This window comes from Mustela nivalis (genome assembly GCF_964662115.1).
Source record: "Mustela nivalis genome assembly, chromosome: 6".
In the NCBI taxonomy this organism is placed as follows: Eukaryota; Metazoa; Chordata; class Mammalia; order Carnivora; family Mustelidae; genus Mustela; species Mustela nivalis.
Window position 1 is genome coordinate 29,517,409 of NC_139025.1, and position 22,471 is coordinate 29,539,879.

Here is a 22,471-nt window from a genome sequence, read left to right on the forward strand (position 1 = left end):
CTCATCACCCCTAAGAGAAATCCCATACCCATGCACAGTCAGTCCCCATTTCACCCTCTTCCCAGACCCTGGCAGTCACCAATCCACTTTCTGTCTCTATGGACTGGCCTGTTCTGAATATTCCATGTCAATGGAATATGACTGTTATAAGATCTTTTGTTTCTGGCTTCTTTCACTCAGCATATTTTCAAGGTTCATAGTTCTTAAACCAAGTATCAGACTTCATTCTTTTTTTTAATTGAGGGAAAGTGCACATAACATAAAATTAGCCATTTAAAAAATATTTAATGGCATTTATTACATTCACAATATTATATAACCACATCTCTATCTAGTTCCAAATACTCCATTCTTTTTATTGCTGAGTAATAGTCCATGGTACAGGTATAGCAAGTTTATTCCTCCATTCATCATTTGATGGCCATTTGGGTTGTTTGCATTTTCTGGAAATTATGAAAAATGGTGCTATTAATATTCACATATTGGTTTTCGTATACACGTATGTTTTCTTGTAGCTGTTGTTCTAACATCCAGTCTTTGTTTTTTTTAATTAAGTTTTTAATTTTAATTCCAGTGTAACACAGTGTAATATTAGTTTCAGGTGTACAACACAGTGATTCAACAATTCCATATACTACTCAGGGCTCATCATAAGTGTGGGCATATGTTTTTAATTCTCTGGATATATACCTAGAACAAAACGGATACAGGACATGGCATATTATTATAATTATATAATATTAAAGTGTTGGATTACTTTCAATCTTTGTTCTAAAAAATCAAATTACTATTGAACTGCCACACTGCTGGATAAAATATTAAGGAGTGAAAAGACAAGGGCTTCTGGGTAGACAGACCTGGACTCAAACACCCTTGCTTTTCCATTTATTAGCTCGATGGCTTTGAGAAAGTTGCTCACTGTCTTAGAGCCTCTCTGTTTCCTCATCAAGTCAATGAGAATAATAGCACTTACTACAATTACTATGAGGCTCAGCCCAGTGCCTGGCACACAGTGAAATAAGTACTTGATAAATGATAACTATTATTACCAACCAAGACCCTTTCCTGGGGGCAATGACAAAGCTCGGCTTTTTTGAGAGGTATGTGAAAAAGACAGAAAAGCACTGAGAAGGAAATAATAATCATCGTATCCCCACCATTCAGAATGAAACGCAATTAACATTTTAGCATATACTCTCAACCTTAACCATTCATGATGCCGTATAAACTCTGGTCTCAGCTTTCCTAAGAGAAGCGGACTGACTCATCATCCTGGAAGATCTCTACAGTGCAAGTGAAGGCCCTGGATGCCCCAACTACAGCAAGGAATGAGGGCTGCCAGTGAACAGATGTGCCTGTCCTTCCTTCATTTCCACAATTTTCACTGAGCACCCCGTGTGCAGTGCTCTGGTGCGAGCTGGGCTTCAGAAAACAGGCCCCGCTCTTCTCCCTGGAGAAACTCACCTCTAGTGCAATGGAGAAAGACATTTTCAAAACAATGTAAGAAGTGCAGTGACTCAGACAGAGCAGGTATCACAGAAGAACTAAGAACAAGCACCTGAGTGGACCTTGGCCTAGGACTCCAGCCCCCAAACTTTTTTTGGTCCCTTTGAGTCTCTGCTTGCTTTCACAAGGAGAACCAATGAGGAGCCTATTAACACCACCAACATTAAATATGAATATGGGTCAGTGGCAGTAAAAGGGCTCTTACTCTTCTTACACCATCTAAATATAAACAGGAAGCTTTGACTAGCAACCTGAGATGAGTGGCTGCACAGCATGTGGCCTCCCACCAGTGGCAAAATGGTTACATCTAGCTGGGAAGAGGCCTGAGATCACCAGTGAGAAGGCTTATGCTGCACAACCCCTCCCCCCACTGCCAGGCCATGGCCTCAAAGCTCCTCCCATTCTTGCACCCCTGGTTCTGGGTTTGGCACATTAGCAAAAGCAAGCACTCTGCAAGTACACCCCTGGCCCCACCTCTATTCCCTCCACCTTTCGATTTCTATGCAACTACTTTTTTCAGGGTACCCAAAGGGATCTAGAGGCTTCAAAAAAAAAAAAAAAAGAAAGAAAGAAAAGGAAGAAAGGAGAAAGCAGCTTCTCAAGGAAAAAAACTGGATCTCCTATCTTCTCTGCTCACTCTGCAGATGAGGAAACTGAAGCTCAGAAGGGTTCCTGATCTGCCCAAGGTCACATGAGTGCTAGTACTGGCAGAGTCAGCCCAGAGCCCTGATCCCGCGAGCTAACTGCCAGAGCAGAGCCGCAGTGGTTGGACCACGGGCCCCAACGGACCGGAAACTCCTTCTGCCAGGGAAGAGACACCATCAGCAGTTACCTGTCCGTGCTGGGCCTCCGGGATACCTAGAGGGTCCCTGGCAAAAACCTAATTCATGAAGGTCAGACCTAGATACTGTCACTCCAAGATCGGTATATTAATCTATCAAGCAATCTTCCAGGGAAATCATCCTTGGACTTCCACTGTCCTCATGGCCAGGGGTTTTTTGGTCCGTGATAAAAGGGGGCCGTGTCAACTCCCGCGAAACCTCCGCCAGCAGCCTACAGACTGGCATGTCCTTTCCCTTTGCAAGTGATGCCTGCTGGGAAAGCTTCGGGGACCAAGGGCCGCGGACGCCTGCGGGGAAACAGCTGAGGCTGGGCGGGGTCAGCACCTGCCAGCGAGGTCCCGCTTCCAGAACCGGCCCGAGCTTAATAAATAAGCCTGGCAAGCTCACCCCTCTCCTCTGACCCCTTGCCTAGCGCCGAATCTCACAATGACCCCAGTTTCGGGGACTGCCTCGAGTCAGCCCGGGCGACGGCAGCGGAGGCCGCAGCGAAAGGCGGGAGGCGGGAGGCGGCAAGCGGGGGCTCTGGGGCGGGCTTGGCGCATGCGCGACCCGGACGCCGGGCGAGGACGCGACTCCCACGCCCCCTAGCGGCGGCGGCCGGCTCGGCCTGGAAGCCCTGGAGCGGCTGCTGGCCGCAGTCCAGGTTGGTGTGGCCCATGACCGAGTCTTGAGCAGGTGGCCTCGCTCGAGGCCTTCTGTGGAATTCCGGTTCTGGAACGTGCTCACAGGACCAAAGAACTCCACTGCTTACATAGGAACCCGAGTGCTGTCTGTGCTGTTCACGGAGGTGGAATGGAAGTTCTCCAAGAGCTCCTGGCAGCAAACCAATGCACCCCTGGAACCCTGGGGTCCACGCGACCGAAGTCCAGCTTGGACAGTATCTGGAGGTCACCTGGGGGTTCCTACCGACACGATATGCCAGCCCCAGTCTAGGAAGCAAGCCCTTGACACAAAGGAAGAAAAAGGGCCAGGGGCTGGCACAGGGGACCCACCCCTCACTCCTCTTAAATGGGGAACCCTACCTGCTTCTGTCTAACAGGGTTGCTGTGAGGATGAAGGGTGTTAAGGGGCAAGGGCTTATAATGGTGTGTAGAATGCTGTAGATATTAGTAATAATTTGCTACTAATATTCCAGAAGCTGGCACACAGTAGGAGCTCACCAAAGCCGAGAACCCCTCCCTGTCTTTTGAGTTCTCCGTGTACCGTTCAGGGCAGCTGCAAGCCTCTGCCTGGTTGCCGGGTCAAGGCCCTGCCCCAGCAGGCCCAGCCCAGCAAGGCCCAGCCCCGGGATGGCTAGCCCCAGCCCACCACAGCTTCCCACTCTTCTGCACCAGTCCCAGCCTGAGGGAGAGAGCGGGAAGAGCCAGCTCTGACACCCTCCTTCTCCACAGAACAGTCTGTGCTCTGCTCCCGCCCCCAGAGAGCTCTGAGCTTTCCAAATATGGATGCTTTTTTCATTCCCGAAGCATCAGGAACATTTGGGGGAAGAAAATGAACACCAGACATGGTTTGGAAATGATGGAAGCCAAGTGATGGGTGGTGGTGGAGGGAGCACTGTCTGAAGAGTCAGAAGTCGTGGTTTTTAAGATATTGAACAGGAGTATGAACTAGATGATCTTTTAAAGTGTGGCCAGCTTTGTATGCATCTAAGCCCCAGGAAGATCCCAGTAGTAAGGACCCGGATCCCAAGAGTGAAAAATACAGCAGCTAGCACACAATGCAGGGGAGAAAAACGGCATTAGCGACACCCAAAGAGTCACCGCTTCCAAAGTAAAGGAGCCACGGGAGATGGACTCTCTAGAGCCCCACAACCTGCATTAAGTCCACAGACTGGGATGATCCAACCTGAAGGTGGACGTGGTAGGAGTTAGAGACAAGACTATTTTGTTTCATATCAGCACCAAACCAAAATCTGTTTTTGTCTAAAATGGAGAGGATTTCAGTACACTGAAAACACTGCACTTTTGCTTAAGCAAGAGTGTGTTACTCAGGTCGAGTTTATCTTCAACAGTGCACCTGGGGGTTGCTAGGGAAAAATGTTTAAAGACCCACCCCATCACAAGTAGGCCTGTGTGGCAAGCATTGTCCCTGGTGCAACTGTGGAGACACAAAACAAACAGTTTAGACATGGCACAGCCCCAGAGCCCAACCTTAAGTAGGCACTCACGTATCTGCTAGTTTACTGAATTAATTAAACATATAATCTAGTTTGAGAGAGGCAAATGACAGATATGATGTAATTAAAAACCAAATGCCAAACTGCATGATACTAACTATAAATAAAGGTGGAACTATAAATAAAGGTGGAAGAGGAAGGGGAGATTGAAATGGACAACAGAGCTGCAGAGGTTGTCACTGACACGTCACCCAGGGTGGACTCCTGGCAGGGAAAAGGAGGAGACCCCGGCTGGAGGACAAAGACAAGCAGAGGTAGGGAGGGGGCCTGGGAGAGGTGAGGGCGGGCATCAGCAAGCAACCTGGGGCAGAGCATGGGTGGGACAAAGCAGGCTATGGGGGCCCCCTGGCAAGACCAGGACATAGCCTTCAGAATCTGAAAAAATGATTGGCCATGCCTAGACCTGCTTTAATTAGCAGAAGCACTCATCAAGAACCCGGGCTTCAATAAAAAGGGAAAAGATGACTTTGAGGGGGAGGCAGAGGGCTCCACTCTTGATCTCCTGAGTGTGGAATTTTCCACAGTACATTAAACCTCAGACTGACTTGTCCTGACACTCAGGCCACTGTCGACTTACAGTTTTCCCTGCATTTTCACTTCAACCTACTTGAGAGTATCAGTCTGCCACAAAGGTAAATACTGCTCCTGTGTTTTAGGCCCCGTAGAGCCCAGGGAAAAGCTCTTTGTCATCTGCATCCCTCCTCCCTTTCAGTACCTCCCCGCCGCCCCCCCACCCCCAAACCCAGGTCCTGCTGGTTGCTCTGCCTCTAGTGGAGCTCCCCTGGTACATTCTGGGGCCCCCAGCCCTCCGGGTTCACTTCTTGCCTTCCTCAGTCTCTGTGTTCTTCTGAGCGAGCACCAGACGCTGCTGGGTTGTGACCAATCTATACTCAAATCAGTTCCTAAATCCTGACCAACAAACATATCGCCTAGTGACCAGACCAGCGTGCTGAGCCAAGTCCCTGGAATTAGACTGATTCCCGGCACAGCACCCCCTTGCGGTCACAGAGGTATCACCACGTCGCCCTCCAATCCCGTATCTTCCCCCACCCTCCAAAGGAAGCTGGCTCCTCCTCCTGTAATCCTTAACCTGGTTTAACACCATTCCCTGCCCAGAGAGTGAAGCTAAAAATCTCAGTCATCTGGATTCCTCCCTCAACCTCCCTCCCACTGCAACTCCTTCAGCACACACACACCATCTCCTTGGCCTGCTCCAATCCAGGTTTTTGCAATATCTGTCAGGCTCCAGCCAGGACAAAAGTATCACTCTAGATCTTTCAAATAAAGGAGATTTAAGGCAATGAAACCAATGAGAAGCCAAACAGGATAGTATCTCATCCCAGAATTCTAAAGCAGCAGGAGGCCACTAACTTTCCTAGGGCTAGAAAGGACAAAGGGATGAGATGGAGTTCCAAGAGCCCAGAAGCTGGGGCCACAGCCTGGGAGACAGAACCCAGCAGAAGCTCCCTCCTGGGAGCCAAAACCCCAGGGGGCAGCAGGGATGGGCAGGGATGAGTCTGTCATAGGTGCTGCTGCTGGAGGCAGAGAGAGAGAGAGAGAAATACCCTGGCTGCTCTCTCCTCTTGCTCCTTAATTTCCCACCAATGCTTCCTGTTGGCCAAACCCAGGCAGAAACCAGTTGACTAGGGCATCCTGGAAACAGCTTGCAGAAGTCAGGCCCCCTGCAACACAGAACAAGAGGGGAAGGGCCTAAAGCCAGTTCACCTCTCTTGTCTGTCTCCTTTCCTCTAATCTCTCATTCCTTCTAATTGGTTCTCCATTCTGTGCCAGATAGATCATTCTGACTTATAAGCTTAAGTCATTCCTTCTGCTTAAAAGCTGGCTGGAGCTGGCAGTTTCCTGGCAGGGAAATCCAGGACTCCTCCACCGGGCTGACTTTGTCAATCACTTGCAAACACAGGAAGTGCTGCTTCCCTTGACAGCAACATGTACGGAGTTCACTGTAGGGCATGGGATGAACTGCTGCTCTAAGTATTACTGGACGAGAAAACAGAGACTAGTCCTCAAAGTCATCCACTCGGAAACCAGTAAGTAAATAGCTAAGCTTCATTCCTTTCTGGCCAGGGTTGTTTGCCACGATCCAGAGGCTTAAGGCTCCAGTGAAAAGATGCCACGTCTGAGAAAGTGGAGAGTAAGTAAAGGCTTCTCAAATCTATTAAAACAATAGAGTAACAAAAGATTCAACTGAGTAATCAAAAAACCTCCTAGAAAGAAAAGCGCAGGTTCAGAGGGCTTACTGGTGAATTCTACTAAATGTTTAAAGAATTAACACAATGCTTCCAAAGAGTAAAAGAAGAGAAATAACTCAAAATTTACTCTGTAACCCCAGTGTTACCTTGATACCAAAACCAGACAAATGCATCACCAAAAAACTATACCAATATCCGTTCTAAAATTGAAGTAAAAATCCTCAACAAAATGTTAGTGCACCAAATCCTGCAACATATTTTTAAAAAAGAGTGTATACCATGACCAAGTGGGATTTACTCCAGGAATGCAAGGCTGATTTAACATATGAAAACCAATCAACATAATATACCATATTAGAAGGATAAGACACAAAAATTATAAGATTATCTCATTAGAAAAAGCATTTGACAAAATCTAACATTCTTTCACGATAAACAACACTCAACAAATAGGACATAAAGGGAAACTTCTTCAATCTGATAAAGGGCATCTACGAAAAACACACCACTATCATCATACTCAACGATGAGTTCCTATCTTAGAAGAAAGGAACCTTCCCCTATGTTAGAAGACATTTGCTCTGGTCATTTCTATTAAACATTGTAATGGAGCCTGTAGCCATTGCAACTAGGCAACAACAACAACAAAAAGGCATCAGATTGGAAAGGAAGAAGTAAAACTATTCAATTTACAGGTGACATGATCTTGTATAGAGAAAACCCCAAGGAATCCACACACACAAAAATTATTAGAGCTAATAAGTGAAGTCAGACATTATAGAGTAAGAAATCAAAATATAAAAATCACTTGTATTTTTCTATACACCAGCAATGAACAATCTGAAAGTGATATTAAGAAAATCATTCCATTTATGATAGCACCAAAAGAATAAAATACTTCAGAATAAATTTAACAAAAGGAATGCAAGACTTGCACACTGAGAATTACAAAACATTTTTGAAAGAAATTAAAGAACACATTCTATGTTCATGGGCTGGAAGACTTAATATTGACAGGATGGCAATACTCCCCCAAAATGATCTATTGATTCAACAGAACCCTTATCAATTTCCCAGCAAATTTTTTTTCCCCCAATAATTGACCACTTGATCCAAAAATTTACGTGGAAATGTAAGGGACCCAGAAGAGCCAAAATAATTTTGAAACAGAAAAAAAGTTGGAAGACTCACACTCCCCCATCTCAAAATTTAATACAAAGCTACTTTGTATTAAACTGTATAAAGACAGTATTGTTATTGGCATAAGGATAGACATATAGACAAATGGGCTAGAATTAAGAATCCAGAAATAAACCCTTACATTCATGTTCAGTTGATTTCCACAAAAACACCAAGACAATTCAATGAGGAGGAAAACATTCTTTTCAATAAAAGCTGCTGTGATTACTGGATATCCACATGCAAAAGAGTCAAGTTGGAACCTTACCTCACACCATACAGAAAAATTAATTCAAAGTAGATTATAGAGCTAAACATAAAAGTTAAAACTTTAAAACTCTTAGAAGAAAGCATAGGAGTAAATCTTTGTGAACTCAATTAGGCAGCAACAATACCAACAGCACAAAAGCAACCAAAGAAGAAGGAGGAGGAGGAAGTGGGGGAGGGGGGATGGGAAGGAGGGGGAAGAAAAACTGAACTTAATCAAAATTTAAAACATTTGTGTTTCCAAGGCTATCATCAAGAAAATGAAAATACAGCCCACAGAATTGCAGCAAATATTTTAAAACTAAATATCCACAAATCACACATCTCTAAACCATGTCTCCTATACCCGTATCTAGCATATGTAAAGAAATATTACAAGTCAATAATAAAAAGACAAATAACCCAACTTAAAACTGGGCACAAGAGCTGATTACACATTTCTCCAGAGAAGATACACAAATGGCCCATAAGCACATGAACTTTTGCTCAACATCATTAGTCACAGGGAGACACAAATCAAACCCACAATGAGATACCCATTTCACACCCACTAGGATGGCTAGAATCAACAGGACAGATAAGAAAGTGCTGACAAGCTGTGAAGCAACTGGAAGCTTTAGAGCAAGGCAACCACTTAGGAAAAACAGTTGTGGCTCCTCAAAACATTAAACCTAGAGTAGTCACGTGACCCAGCCATTGCAATTCCAAGTGTATGTCCAAGAGAAATGAAAATATACACGCACCCCAAACATTATACACAGATGTTCACAGCAGCGTTACTGATGACAGCCCAGATGTGGAAACAATCCCACGTCCATCAACTGATGCATATGGATTAATAAAAATGTGCAAAATGTGGGCCATCCGTACAATGGAATAGTATCTGTCAAAAAAGGAACGAAGCATGCATTCGTGCTACAACACATTTGAACCCTGAAAAACATACTAAGTGAAAGAAACCAGACACAAAACATCACATATTATGTGATTCTATTTATATAAAATGCCTAGAATAGGCAAATCTACAGAGACACAAAGTAGACCAGTGGTTGACTAGGGCTGAAGGGACGTGAATTAGATAATTGAAAGTGACCACTGATAAGTACAAGTTTCTTCTGGGGGTGATGAAAACATTCTAAAATTGACTATGGTGATCACTGCACAACTCTTAATATACTGAAAACCACTTAACTGTATATGTCAAAAGGTTGTTTTTCATAGTTATCTGAATTACATCTCAATAAATCTGTTTTTTTAAGAGCTATAGACCATATTTGTAATATAAAAAACTGTATCAGACATTCCATAAGCAACCGTTCAAAATATCCATAAGGCACATCATGGTGCAGTCACTAAAAACTTTTTTCACAAATATTTAATGATATGGAAAAATAATTGTACACACACATATACACATATGGTGAAAAACAGACTGTAAAATAATATATGGCATGAGCCTAATAGTGTATAAAATATTGTATAAGTATACATCTTTATATCTTTAAATATTTTATATAAGTATATATCCTTCTCTGTTTTATATATTTATATATAACTTCAACAGTGGTTCACTAGCTCAAGTGGTCATATGGTGACTGATTTTATTTTCTGCTTTATATTTTTCCTTCTTTTCCAAATAGTCTACACTGAACACACAGCCAAGGAATCAAAGTTCACTTTCAGATCAAAGGGATTCTATTCAGTGTCAGCCAGAAGGAGAGGCAGCTGGTCCCACACCCTGTGGGCAGGAAAGCACAAAGGTACAGCCGTGCTGCAGAGCAGTCTGGAAATACTTCTTTTTTGACCCAGAAACTCCACTTCTGGAAATCTCTCCTAGGGAAATCATTAAGGACAAGCACAGAGACCAGGCTGAGAGGGAGTTCGTCACAGCTTTACTTATAACTGTAAAAAGCTGAAAACAACCTCCATGTCCAAAAATAGAGGCTTTTTAGTTAAATATATTATAGCTTATCCATATAATGAAATGCTGTACAGCTGCTAAAAGTGTTTATGATCTGTAGCGAAGTGGAAAAAGCAGGTCATAAAGCAGTGTATGTGGTATAATCTCATTTTTATAAAAAAAAAATCACTCATGATAATTATAGAGATCTAAAAGTAAATGCACTAAAATGTTAACAGAATTTGGCTCTGCGTAGACCAGGTGACGGATATTTTTATGTTCTTTTTGACCGGTCTGTATTTCTGATTTTTATATAATGCACACATATGTTGTCTCTACCAAGAACAATAAGATAAAATTATAGGGGAAGGGGCACTCGATCAACCCCAGTGAAAGCTAGAAGCCCTGCTGTCTGCCCAAGGAAAGGAGCGTTCTAGACAGGATTGGTGGGGGAGGCCGTAGGGACAGTGAGACCATCACAGCCATCGGCTGCTCCCAAATGCAGGTGTGCATGAGGACGGACTACACAAATCCCCTGCTGTTGAGCTCAGATTTAAAGATTTCAAAGCATTTTCCCATTTTGTCTTATTCAGCTTTCTTAGTACTCTCATCTGAGCATTATCCCCATTTGGCAGATAAGAAAAGCGAGACTTAGAGACTTAGATCAAATGGCTTAAGATCACAGAGCGGAAACAAGGGCTCACAGCTTATCTGACACCAGACCCTTGTCAACAGCACCCCCACTCCAAATGAGCATTTGTGCTCAGCTGAAAGGCAGGTCAACAAAGCAGACAGAGCAGAGATTCCGAGGCCACAGCCCTTGATGTGAGTCCCTCCTCACCTCGAAGTTCAGCCTCTCAGCTCCTCCCAGGGAACGCTAATCGCTACGCATGGGGCAGTTGCCAGAATGAGGCGCCGTCGTCACACAGGTCAATCCACAAGCACCACACGTGGCTCTGGGCAGGGCGGGATCTATGCTAACCCCCTGGAACCCCGACCTCAGGGTAGCCGAACTCAGAGATGGCCATCACTATTAGAAAGACTTCAGTCCAGGCCTAAGGCTGGAGTTGGTACAGTTCTCACTGCCCAGCTCTGGCGCCATCCCCAAGCCAGAACAGGGAAGCCTTTCCTCCCCCACGGGCCCTCCAGCCCTGGAGACTACTCTTCTCTAAAAGGCCCTATCCCTTCAGCACGGACCCACCTGATGAAGTCTGGTCTCGAGGAATCACCAGTCCAGTCCACAGACGGACGGTCACCAGGCTCCTCCCCAACCATCCCTCCTCCTTCTCCCCTGGAAGGACCGCCTCCAAGGAGAGAAGGGCACACAGGGTCCTGGGCGGCTTTGACGAGAGGGCTCCTATTCAGAAGAGCTGAGCTGTGGACATCTGTCATGGACCCTCCCTCTGATTCTCCTAGTGGGACCACGCCCCTGCATCACAGCCTTCAGGCCACACAGAAGCCAATCCTGGGGCATGAGGCTGGCCACTGGAGCTAGATCACAGGTGAGAATGTGATCCACCAAGGCCACTGAGACACAGTGAGGAGGTGGCCCAGGTTAAGAGAATCAAGGGTCTGGGGCTGCTCCAGCCAGCCCCGTGGAGACTGAAAGGGGAACTGACACGGATTATAGCAGGACGAAGAATGGGGAGAAAGAACCCATCTTTGAGCCCTGAATCCAACTGCCACTGAAGTCAGACTAGGTGGGGTTTTCTTTCACCAGTAACGCAAAGGGACCTAACCCACGGAACTGGGCAGAACTTCAAAATGGTCTTCAGCTGGGCTCGGGACCTCAACTCCCCATATACTGATCCCATCCCTGCCCCCACACAGCTCCAGCACGGAGGCTCTGGACCCCCCACCATGAAGCCCTGCAGGATGGAACTGGGTCCGCATGGCCTCCTCCCTTTCTGTGACCACGTCACTCGCGTACCACCTCTGCCAAGCAGCTGGCTGGGCCTGGGCAGGCCAGATGACATGGACACATGCCCCTGGGCCATACCCTCCCTATTCCGGGCTCCCCAGCAACTGTCACATCTCTCCAGTGACACCCTCTCCTACCAGGCACAAAAGCGGCCTCACCCCCTCTCAGCCATGTCTCGCCACCCCCTCCCCAACACTCCCCAGCAGATTCTGCCTCTGTGTGTGGGCCAGCTGGAGAGCTAAGCCCTGGTCACCATGTTGGTGCCTGAAGCCAACTGGTTCAGAAGACAGCTCCTCTGCCCACCCCACCCCCGTCTGGAGAGGGCGGGGGGCCCTATGTGTGAGTGTGACCCCCAGAGGCCTTCGGCACTGGCAGAGCCTGACCAGCCTGCTGCCAGCCCTCCACACCCAGGGTCCCCTTGGGACCAGCACACCAACCTCTCCACGGACAGAGCCCACATCAGTGACAGCCCGAGCACTCCCTAGTAAATACGCTTCCACTTTCCTGGGGCAAACTGGGGCTGCTCCTGGGAACCAATATCCCAGGATGGAAAAAAATAAGCTTTGAAGCAGGAAAGTCAAGCATCCTCATAGGAAACGCATCCCTCACGTCTCGGGGGTCTGGCCTCACCTTGACATTCAGGACTGTTAGAATCAGCCTCTGAAGGGAATAGAGCAGACACGCCTTCATTCTCTTTTCTTTTCTACTTCACAGAGGGAACCCCTGATTAGAGAGAGATGCTTCTTCTGTGGTCTACGTGCATGAAAGTCTTTAGGGAAGACGAAAGATCGTAAGTCATAACCACCCACAATCTGAAGAATTTCCAACTCAACTTGTTCCAAGCCTTTTCCCATGGCACCCAGATGCCGAGGACCGGCAGGGTACGGGAAACAAACACACAGGCAATGCATGATAGAAGCCCCTCATCGAGGGACTGCGTCCCTTGTGCTGATGTATCTGAAGTTTGCTCTGGTGGGAGGCCCCCCGGAGACAGCGAGGAGCCCCAGGAGCATCTTCCGAAAACACCTGTTGGTAAACATGTTAAGTGTCCCGGTCTAACTCCTTACGGTAAGCTGAAGTCCGAGAGTGGGTGAAGACACTCAGTTTCAAGCTGGGGAGAGCAAGGCTGGGATCTAAGCCTTTTGGAGCTGGGATCTCTGTTTAAACACTAGTGCTCATCAGCTTTGGGGAAAAGGCAGCACTTCTGAAAAACCTCCCTTGAGAGTTCCTTTGCCCCTTCACCCTGCCCACTGCAGAAGCGGGGTGTCTTCATTCCTTCCTGACACCATGTCATGAGACGGGATGCTCAGCTTCTCACAGCGGGCCGTCCATACAGAGCCCCGGGACAGCTTTACATGAGGCAGGCAAAAGAAGCTGGAACATTTTCCAGGGGAGGTCATTATGTAACCCGAACGCTATCCTTCATCGCACCTATGCTTCTGGGAAGAGCAAGAGGTCCATCAGCTCTGCAGACCCCAGAGAAGGGGGCGTCGTTAGGATCAGCCCATAGCCTCTGGCCAGGGAGGGCAGTCCAACCGAGACTCATAAGAGTCTCCCCTTTTAGGAGCACTGGGTTTAGCATGCTTCTTATGAAGACAGCTGTCTGAGGATTTTGAATGGCTCTCACCTCTTAAAGGACGACTACTCAAATCACCCATCCATTCCACTGTGAATAGCCTTTTGTGAAAAAACCGTGAACATGGGCCCAATTCCAAAGACCTCTGACCTTCTGGGTCTGCCTCTGGCAGGACTGGCAAAGCACAGAAGGAGTGATCTTGGGCCCCCTCCTCGAGCAAACCTCTCCATCTGCCCCCGGCCACTGGGTGCTGACCATCCTCCAACCATCCATATCGCTTCCTCCCCAAGTGGCACTCCGGACTTCGGTCTCTGCTTGCTCTGCCTCTAAAGAATTCCCTCTCAACGTACCATTCCCGGGTCCACTCCTGGGACCACACCCTCTGCCAGACATGGCAGATATATAAAGCAACTCTCCCCTCTCCCCTGGAATTGGATGTTACCTGGGGCTCCCAAAGAAGTCTATCCATTTGGGGGTCATGCCCAGGAACAAAAGGAGCTAAACTTTGTTGCTTTGCCAGGCACAGTGCTAAGAACTTCAGCCCCTCATTCCCTATAATCACGCTATAATGTAGAGACTCCTATTACCTCTGTTTTACAGATGAAAAACCTGAGTCCCAGGGAGGTAAAAGTCACTTGCCTAAGATCTTATAGCTAATAAGTGACAAAGCTAGAGATCAAACCTGGGCAGTCTGGCTCCAAAACACCAGGCTCTTAACCAAGACATCAAAGGCACAATTTCAAACCTGGGAGCAAAGGAGGAAGAGAGAAAATAGGAGGCTCCATGGAGCTCCCCAACACCGTGCCGCCTTCTCTACCTGGCACAGAGGTCACGCAGTTTAACAGGAAGGTTTTCTACCCCCTCCTGGCCTTGCCTGCAGCTTGGTGGGCGTCATCGGGCAAGTCCCTTCGCCTTTCGGGCTCAGTGTCCCCAGTGGAAAAAGAAAGTGTTTGTATAAGGGATGATTGGGAAGGCCCCGCTGACCCTCTGCCATCAGCCCTTCTCTGTATCCTACCGTCTGATCTAGAAAGGAAGCTTAATACCAGGCCACTGTTTCCAGGTTCATAATTTCCCTCCTCTTGGGCACCAGAGCCTCAGGTCCTCCACGTCCCCTTCATTCACCTGAATGCAGGCTACTTCCTCCTCCCTGCCCCCTTCTACGGATGCCAACTGGCTGAGAGACTGAGCTCTACTGGACATGTCTAATCAGAGACTTAGGTGAGACCCCAGTCTTCTTTTTCCCAGGCTCCTGGTGGCTATGTATGGTGCTAGAGTAACCTCTCTCCAGGGGGCTGTCAGCAGAACCAACATGCACTTCTTCTGCTCACCCCAGACGTCTCCCTCTATCCCCCCTTTCCATAAGAGGCAGCAAGCCAGCACGCCAGCTTCAATCACACAGACGAGGATGGCACTCTAGTGGATGGGGAGAAATAAGAACCTTCAAGAACACAGCTGCCCCACCAGCTGTGACCAGCCGGTTGGTGCCAGGACTCCCTTATATTGGAGCCAGTGAGTTTTTGGTCTCTGTGAGACAAGAACATATATACCAAGGCTGTTCATAAAGGCCATATCTGGGAAGGCAAGCCACTTCTAGCTCCCACTGGCCTGTCGTGGAAAGTCACCCCATGTCCAGCAGATCTAATTCCCAAAATAGATGGCGGCCATGTGTCCACTATTCCCCAGCCTTCCCACTTGTGAAAAGAACATCTGTGGCCACTTGGTGTCCTGGAGATTTCATTTGCTACTTCAATCTGTATCCCAGAGCAAAGATGTCTACTCACTTGATTAAACCAGGACTACCAGAAGCTAAAGAATTTCTCCATTTCGATTCCCACTCTCTGTTTGTCTGCTTAGATTTACAAGACGGAAGGAAGGAGTTGAGGGGATCGTGGGGGGAGCTAAGATCCACTTTGGAAGTCCCTGATCATGGTAATGAACTGAAATGTACAACCTTTCAGAAAGAAGTCCGTATGGGGCTCTCTTACAGTGTGACGTCAGCATGCTCACAGAGGTATTGCCTGTAATCGGCTGGGAAGGACTCTGAATCATCGAAATATGCCCAGTATGTCACCTACAAAGAAGACGCATCTCACCATGCCAGGCTAGGAGTAAAGGTGCCCGGATCACCTGAATGACATGATGGGCATCTCAGTAAAAATGCCACCAAGGGAACTTGTACAAATTCCACTCCATAACTGAGCACCGATTACATGCCAAGTCCTGCACTGAGCTGTGAGGATGGCAAACAAACAAAACAAATAGCTCCTCCTTTAGAGGAACTCACAGACCGGCAGAGGCGGCTGATACCGGGACAACTGATGCTAGTACGATTCTCACGTCACCTACTGATCTACTGAGCAGTGAATCTGACCAACTCTGAACAGGTGAGTCCCAGAGGCTGTCAGAGAAGACAGGACATGTGAGCTGGAGGTACAGAATTTATAGGAAGAAATCTGGGCAAGGAACAGGAATGATGGTGGAAGAAAAACGAAGGTGAGGCTGCCAAGAGGGGTCTAGTGCAAATCAAGAGTATCCTCTAGCAATCTGAATGTTTTCCACATGAAGAAACCTCACCTAGCCCAAGCATGCTCTGATCCACATGCACCAGAGCAGAATGGTTAAGAACATGGCTTTAGACAGAGGCCCCTTCTGCCTCTCACTAGGAGAGCGTGGGCTCTGCCTCGAGTCCTGCCTCAACCACTTCCTGGCTTCAGGACCCTGGACAGCTTATCTAAACTGCCTGTGTCTTGGTCTTCTCATCTGTAAAACTGGAAAGAATAATAGAGGCCACCTCCTAGGGTGGTGGTGAAGACTGGCTAAGATATCCAAATAGAGGGCCTCTAGTGGGCATTCCACTAACCTCGACCAGTCTCATCTCCCTTGTCTGTAAATTACAGGTTTGGAGGATTTCAGAGATAGTGAAGCTCTAACTGATAAGGAATGATGTTGGCTGCAGATTCCCAATAAGCCAAGGCTACCATTAACTGGCCAGGGGAAGAGCTCGCAGCCACGGCTGGAAGCACGGATGTGGGAGTAATACTCCCAGGCTCTGGCTGAAAACCTTGGTCCGGTCAGACCTCGGGAGACCGTGGTGGCCAGGGAAGAGGTGCGTGCTAGATGCCCATCCTAGGGGCAGTTGCACTCAGCTCCAGCCCCAGCTTGCCCTTCCCTTCTTCCTGAAGAAGCCAGGAAGCCACATTTTTAACAGGATGGTCTCAATTTGGCAATGTCAGCAACTATTTCAAAAGCGCTGGAAATGCTGAGCTGACGACACCAACCCTCCCTCAGGCACCGGCAGGCTTGTGGCTCACGACGGAGTACACTGGCATTCACTGAATGTTTGTCCACAGTCTCTAGTGGAAAGTTCTCAAGGAACTTGAAGAAGAAAGAGGAAGCAAAGAGTGCTACTACACAGAATTAGGACCAAGAGCCTCTTGAACTCCTCAGAGAGCTGGCCCGTCTTTGGGCATCTCCACAAATTAAAGGTATAGTATTTGGGCTATTGTAAGTCACTTCTTATGGTGCCCCATCAAACACTCAGCTTTTATGCTAGTATTTAAATCATGTTCACTATGTGCCGGGCCTTCAATACGTAGGAGCTTGTGAAATCCGCAGGACAACCCAAGGAGAGCTGGACAGACAGAGAAACCGAGGCACAGGGCCAGTATGTGGTGGCGGTGGGCAATGGAGCAGGCAGACGGCTAAGCTCCGGTGCTCAGAGCCACCACTCCGCACCACCTCTCCCCTGGCCGGCATCAGCTCTTAGTGCTGGGGTCCCCCTGGGCTGAGAGCCACTTCCTCTGGCACAAGCAACCCTTCCCTCTCCTGTATGTGTGTGACACTGTGTGAGCCCACGGAAGCCAGCCAGGACCAGGGCTCCCAGAAGCCAGCCAGCGTGTCCCAAGTGCCTCACAGCACCATGGCTGGGGGCCCACTGCTAGCCACGTATGACGGGGGCCCAGCCCCAGCAACCACGTCTCCTGGCCTCCTTGGCCACTTGAAGCCACGAGACTGAGAGGGCTATGCTGCCTACAAAGGGCTGCTGGGGCCAGTCCATCTTAGAGCTGATGTGAGGGCCCAAGCTCTTGCTGCAAAGTGGGCCCCAGAGCCACCCCCCTCCGCAACTAGCAAAACACTCCCGGCAACAGCCCACCGGGCCCCAGGTGCCCAGCGACTGCCCAATAAAGCTTTGCTCTCCTTGCAGGATATTGTTTCTGGCCCCAAATCACACACAAACTCCCAAGCCCAAGTCATGTGAGGTGAGGAAACAGGCAGCAGGAAAGTGGCACACAGCCCAGCACAGCCTGCAGAGCCCCCAGGACCCCTCCAGCAGCCTCAGGGGACTGTGCCCTCCAAAGCGCCAGTGCGTTCCGCCAAGAGTGACAGCGTCTTTCCCCGGGCCGCAGGGAGGTTCAGAAGATTAATTAGACGAACCTGGCAGAACTCGAGGTTCCCCAGGGAACTGGTTGAATATGTCACCCCTGACACAAAGCTCTGAAGTGTGCCTCGGGCTGGGTCTTTGTTCACCATTGCGCAGAACAACCCAGTCAGACAGCCAACAGCACACGAGTGCCCAGGGCCCTGGCCTCCGTGCCAGCCACAGTCAGTTACAATGCATGGTTTGGACAGTAGGTGGCAGGAGGGAGCAGAGCTGCTTCAGATGCTCCCTTTCTTCAGGTGGCCTTTAAATTCATATTCAAAACCTCCTCCTCTTCCAGGAAGCCTTCCTGCCCTGCCAGCCTGTGTGACCTCTCTCACCTCTAAAAAGCTATTAGCCATGCCTGACTTTTACCATCTGCTATCTTGTTTGGGGCTGATATTTTAAAATATCATTTGATAAACACTTTAGTATGCGCCAGGTAGCGTGGTCAGTGCTTTACATACGTTATTTGACTGAACCTTTAGAATAAATCTATGAAGTGAATATGATTATACCCATTTCACAGATGAGGAAGTGGCAGCTTGGAAAGGTCAAACAATGTGTGTGTCCTGCGTCTGTCGTCTTCCTCTCCGTGGGACTATCCTCTCACGTGGGATTGCACGCTCCTCCTGGGCAACCAGGCTGACGTTTATGCTTCCTTCCAGGCCCAGAGCCCCCAGGCACACAACTGAACACGAGATCACTGGCTGCTATGGTGACTGCCATTCGCAGAGACCAATCCACCTTTCTTCACTTAGCCCAGAGGCAGCATTAATGAATAACACTGGTCAACCATATCGCAAAGGGGCCATTCGACAAGAATCCTGGCCTGTTCTGGGCAGTATCTTAATTATAGAAAAGAAAAATCCTGCTTTCATTGCATATTAATTATCAGAACACTTTACTGGAATTCTGCTGAGGAACTGAGGGTCTGAGGGAACGATGTGTGGCAGGGCCCACACCATGCGATGTGCTGTGGGCCCAACCCCAAAGCCTTGCTGGGAGGTGCTGAGCCAGGGCACAGGGTCGGCCTGTGGGTTCCATGCAGCGTGGCCCCGGGGGACAGCCACCCAGGAGGGAAGGCGTGGGCTCACCTTTGGTAGCGTAGGCTTCCGCAATCATGCGCAGCCTGTAGGGAGGGACGGCTGTCAGCGGCAGGTCATCGAGGCCCACCCGGGCATAGATGTTGAGAGCCTCCTTATAATCTCCTTCCACATAATTCAACTTGGCCATGATCAGATTGGACTCTTGTAGGAACTCTGACTAGAAGGAAAAGGAGAGAGAAAAACATTTTCCTACAATGCTATGAGTAATGCTCCCTCGGGGACCCGCCACCTGCTGCCACAGAGCCTTGGGGCTCTCCACACAAAATCACGCACAGGAAGGTTCACAGCAGAACTGTTCACCATGGCCCCAGGATGGGCAACAACCCGAATGCCCACTGACGGGGGAGTGGATAAGAAAAATGTGGTCTGGCCTCACAGAGGAGTATAACTCAGCCACAGTGTAGAAGGAAACATTGCCCCATGCTTACAACAGGGATTGTAACACCTTGGCAGGTGAAAAAGCCAATCATAAAAGGCAACATGTTGTCTGCTTTCATGGACATGAAATGGCCCGAGCAGTCAAAGCTATGGAGGCAGAAAGTAGATTAGTGTGTGTGCCTAGGGCTGGAGGGTGGGGGGAATGGCAGGTGACTGCTAATCGCTTTATTTTAAATAAATAAATTTTAAATAAACCAAGGTTTATTTTGGGGGTGATGAAAATCCTCTAAAATCGGGTAAGGACTGCACGAGTCTGTGACTATACTAAAAACCACTGAACCACACATTCTAAATGGGTGAATTACATGGCATATGAGCTCTACTTCAAGAAAGCTGCCATAAACCAAAACAAAAGAGAACACCGAGGCTCCCCGCAGGCCCGTGTCCTTGGCTGTGATGGGCCAAGAACAGAAGGGACATTTTATGAACAAGACACACAAATACCTGTCTCAAAAAAGGACAACCTGGTGCATCCTGCCTGCTGCACTAGGGCTGTGCCACAAGACTATAACCCAAATAACCCAAAGAGAGAGGTTTTCTAAATTGGTGCAAAACCCAGGACTTGCTTTCTTTCCAGGGTCTAACTTTTCCCACTGAGCCATTCTTGCTCGTTCAGGGGACTGAGCCCTGGTCCCCTCTGCCCTGGGAGGCTGCAAGCGCCCCACCAGGAGACACACTGGTTTAGGTCAAACAGAGAACAAGTTTCACATTAGCCAGCTATTGGGACGACACACCCACGTGAAAGCTGGGTGACTTTGGAACATTCTCTATAGGGTAGAGGAAACTAAAAAATGGCCACCACAGGAGAAAAATCTCTAGGTAGAACCAATAAAATTGCAGTAAACAAGTCTCTGGTGTTGCGAAGTTGTGAAAGAGCTTCCACATCTGAGCCTTAACACAATCCTGAGCTACCTATGCTTATAGATGAGAAATGTGAAGCTCAGAGAGGGTAAGTAACTTCGCTAAATCACACAGCTTACAAATCTAGAACTGGAACACAAAACTCAGGAATTCTAACTTGAAATTCCATGTTCTTACTACTACATTGGGTGGAGAGCAAAAACCACCAGCACCTGGTAAACCAGAAGGTTAATTTTCACAGTGAAGTCAGGGATCTGGAAGGCAGAAAGAAACTAGCCAGATGTCAGGCCTGGAGCATGGTCCTCAACCTTTCTCCCCCAGCACACAGCCACACCCTCTGGCCTCTTGAATGGATGCTTGAGTCTAGGAAGCAAAGCCCACGTGTCCACTGTCCCTCCACCCTTCTTCACTGATGAGGACCAACCAGTATCACAAACTGACTCTGAGGAGAAGTATGGCATGGCCCTTTGAAAGAAATAGGGAAAGGGAGACCATGTGTTCTAAAGGCCCAATTTACTTAAATGTATCAAGCCCTTAGTAAACCGGCCTTCCTATGTTGAAGGGATGTGTGGGGCGCCTGGGTGGCTCAGTCAATTAACCGTCCGACTCTTTTTTTTTTTTAAGATTTTATTTATTTATTTGACAGAGATCACAAGTAGGCAGAGAGGCAGGCAGAGAGAGAGAGAGGAGGAAGCAAGCACCCTGCTGAGCAGAGAGCCCGATGTGGGGCTCGATCCCAGGACCCTGAGACCATAACCTGAGCCAAAGGCAGAGGTTTAAGCCTTTGAGCCACCCAGGCAGCCCAAGCGTCCGACTCTTGATTTCAGCTCAGGTCATGATCTTGGGGTTGAGAGATCGAGCCCTGCATCAGGCTCTGTGCTCATCATGGAGTCTGCTTGTCCCTTTCCCTCTCTTTCTACTCCTCCCTCCACCCCCACTCACAATATCTCTAAAATAAATAAATAAATTCTTAAAAAAAAATAAAATAAAAAAATTAACTGATGCTCTCAAACCAGCCTGAGGGGCCTAGAAATGTGTCCAGTGGAGACAGACATACACAAAGGCCTTTCAGAAAGGAGGCTTTCTGCCTGCATTTCCAGAAACCTGTAACCACATAAGTGACAAATACTAACACTCAGTTATACAAATTTTGCCCAGGCCCCTAAATACTCCATGGCCAAGGAGGTGACCAGATGACAAGGAGGAAGGACATCTCCTTGGGGTCACACAGCAATTTGAGAATAGGCACAAGCTTCCAAAACAGATAAAAAAAAGTAAGCTAAGGAAACATGGCTTTTCGTGGTGGAGGGGGGCAGGGAATGTACACAAACATGAGAATAAAGCCCAAAGAAGTAGGTTCTGAGATGGGAAGCGGAAAAAAAAGGAAAGAGAAATCATCAAGATTAAAAGCAAAGAGATAAAACAGAACAACAGCAAAAAAAAAAAAAAAAAAAAAAAAGCCCAACCCAAATAACAAACGGGCAAAGCACCTGAATAGATTTTTCTCCGAAGACATACAAATGGCCAATAAGCACACAAAAAGATGTTCAACATCCCTGATCATCAGGGAAATGCAAAGTAAAACCACAGTGAGCTCTCACCCAAAACTAATAGGATGGCTACTATCCAAAACCCAAACAATACCAAAGAACAGAAAATAAAAAGTGCTGGCAAGCATGTGGTGAAAGTAGAACTCGTGTTGGTGAGAATGTAAAATGGCGCAGCTGCTATGGAAAACAGTATGGAGGCTCCTTAAAAAATTAAACACAGAATTACCACATGATTCAGCAATGCCACTTTTGGGTATATGCCCAAAAGAACTGAAAGCAGATCTGGAAGAGATATTGTGAACCCACATGCATAGCAGCATTATTCAGGGCACGTTGGTGACTCAGTGGGTTGGGTGGCCAACTCTAGATTTCAGCTCAGGTCATGATCTCAGAGTTGGGAGTTCAAGCCCCACATCAAGCTCTGCACTGGGCATGGAGGCTGCTTAAGATTCTCCCTCTCCCCCTCTTCTCTCTCTCTCCCCACCCTCTAAAATAAATAAATCAATAAAGTTTGCATTA

At 47.8% G+C, this 22,471-nt stretch overlaps 1 protein-coding gene and 1 long non-coding RNA gene across 8 annotated transcripts in view; one reads left to right on the forward strand and one right to left on the reverse strand.

Moving 5' to 3' along the window:
- Positions 1-22,471, reverse strand: part of TTC7B (tetratricopeptide repeat domain 7B) — a 244,048-nt gene that overhangs the window by 197,680 nt on the left and 23,897 nt on the right. For all 6 annotated transcript variants that reach the window (XM_082733934.1, XM_082733932.1, XM_082733930.1 and 3 more), the window contains exon 3: positions 19,092-19,260. In XM_082733934.1, the coding sequence (XP_082590060.1) occupies positions 19,092-19,260 (169 nt within the window). The remainder of the gene's footprint in view (positions 1-19,091; positions 19,261-22,471) is intronic.
- Positions 4,505-18,869, forward strand: LOC309866306. Of its 2 annotated transcripts, XR_014312568.1 has the most exons (4): positions 4,505-4,778; positions 6,610-6,676; positions 12,716-17,062; positions 18,663-18,869. It is a non-coding gene; the product is annotated as an uncharacterized lncRNA (long non-coding RNA). The 2 variants fall into 2 exon arrangements; XR_014312569.1 differs by lacking the exons at positions 4,505-4,778; positions 6,610-6,676 and adding an exon at positions 11,266-11,582.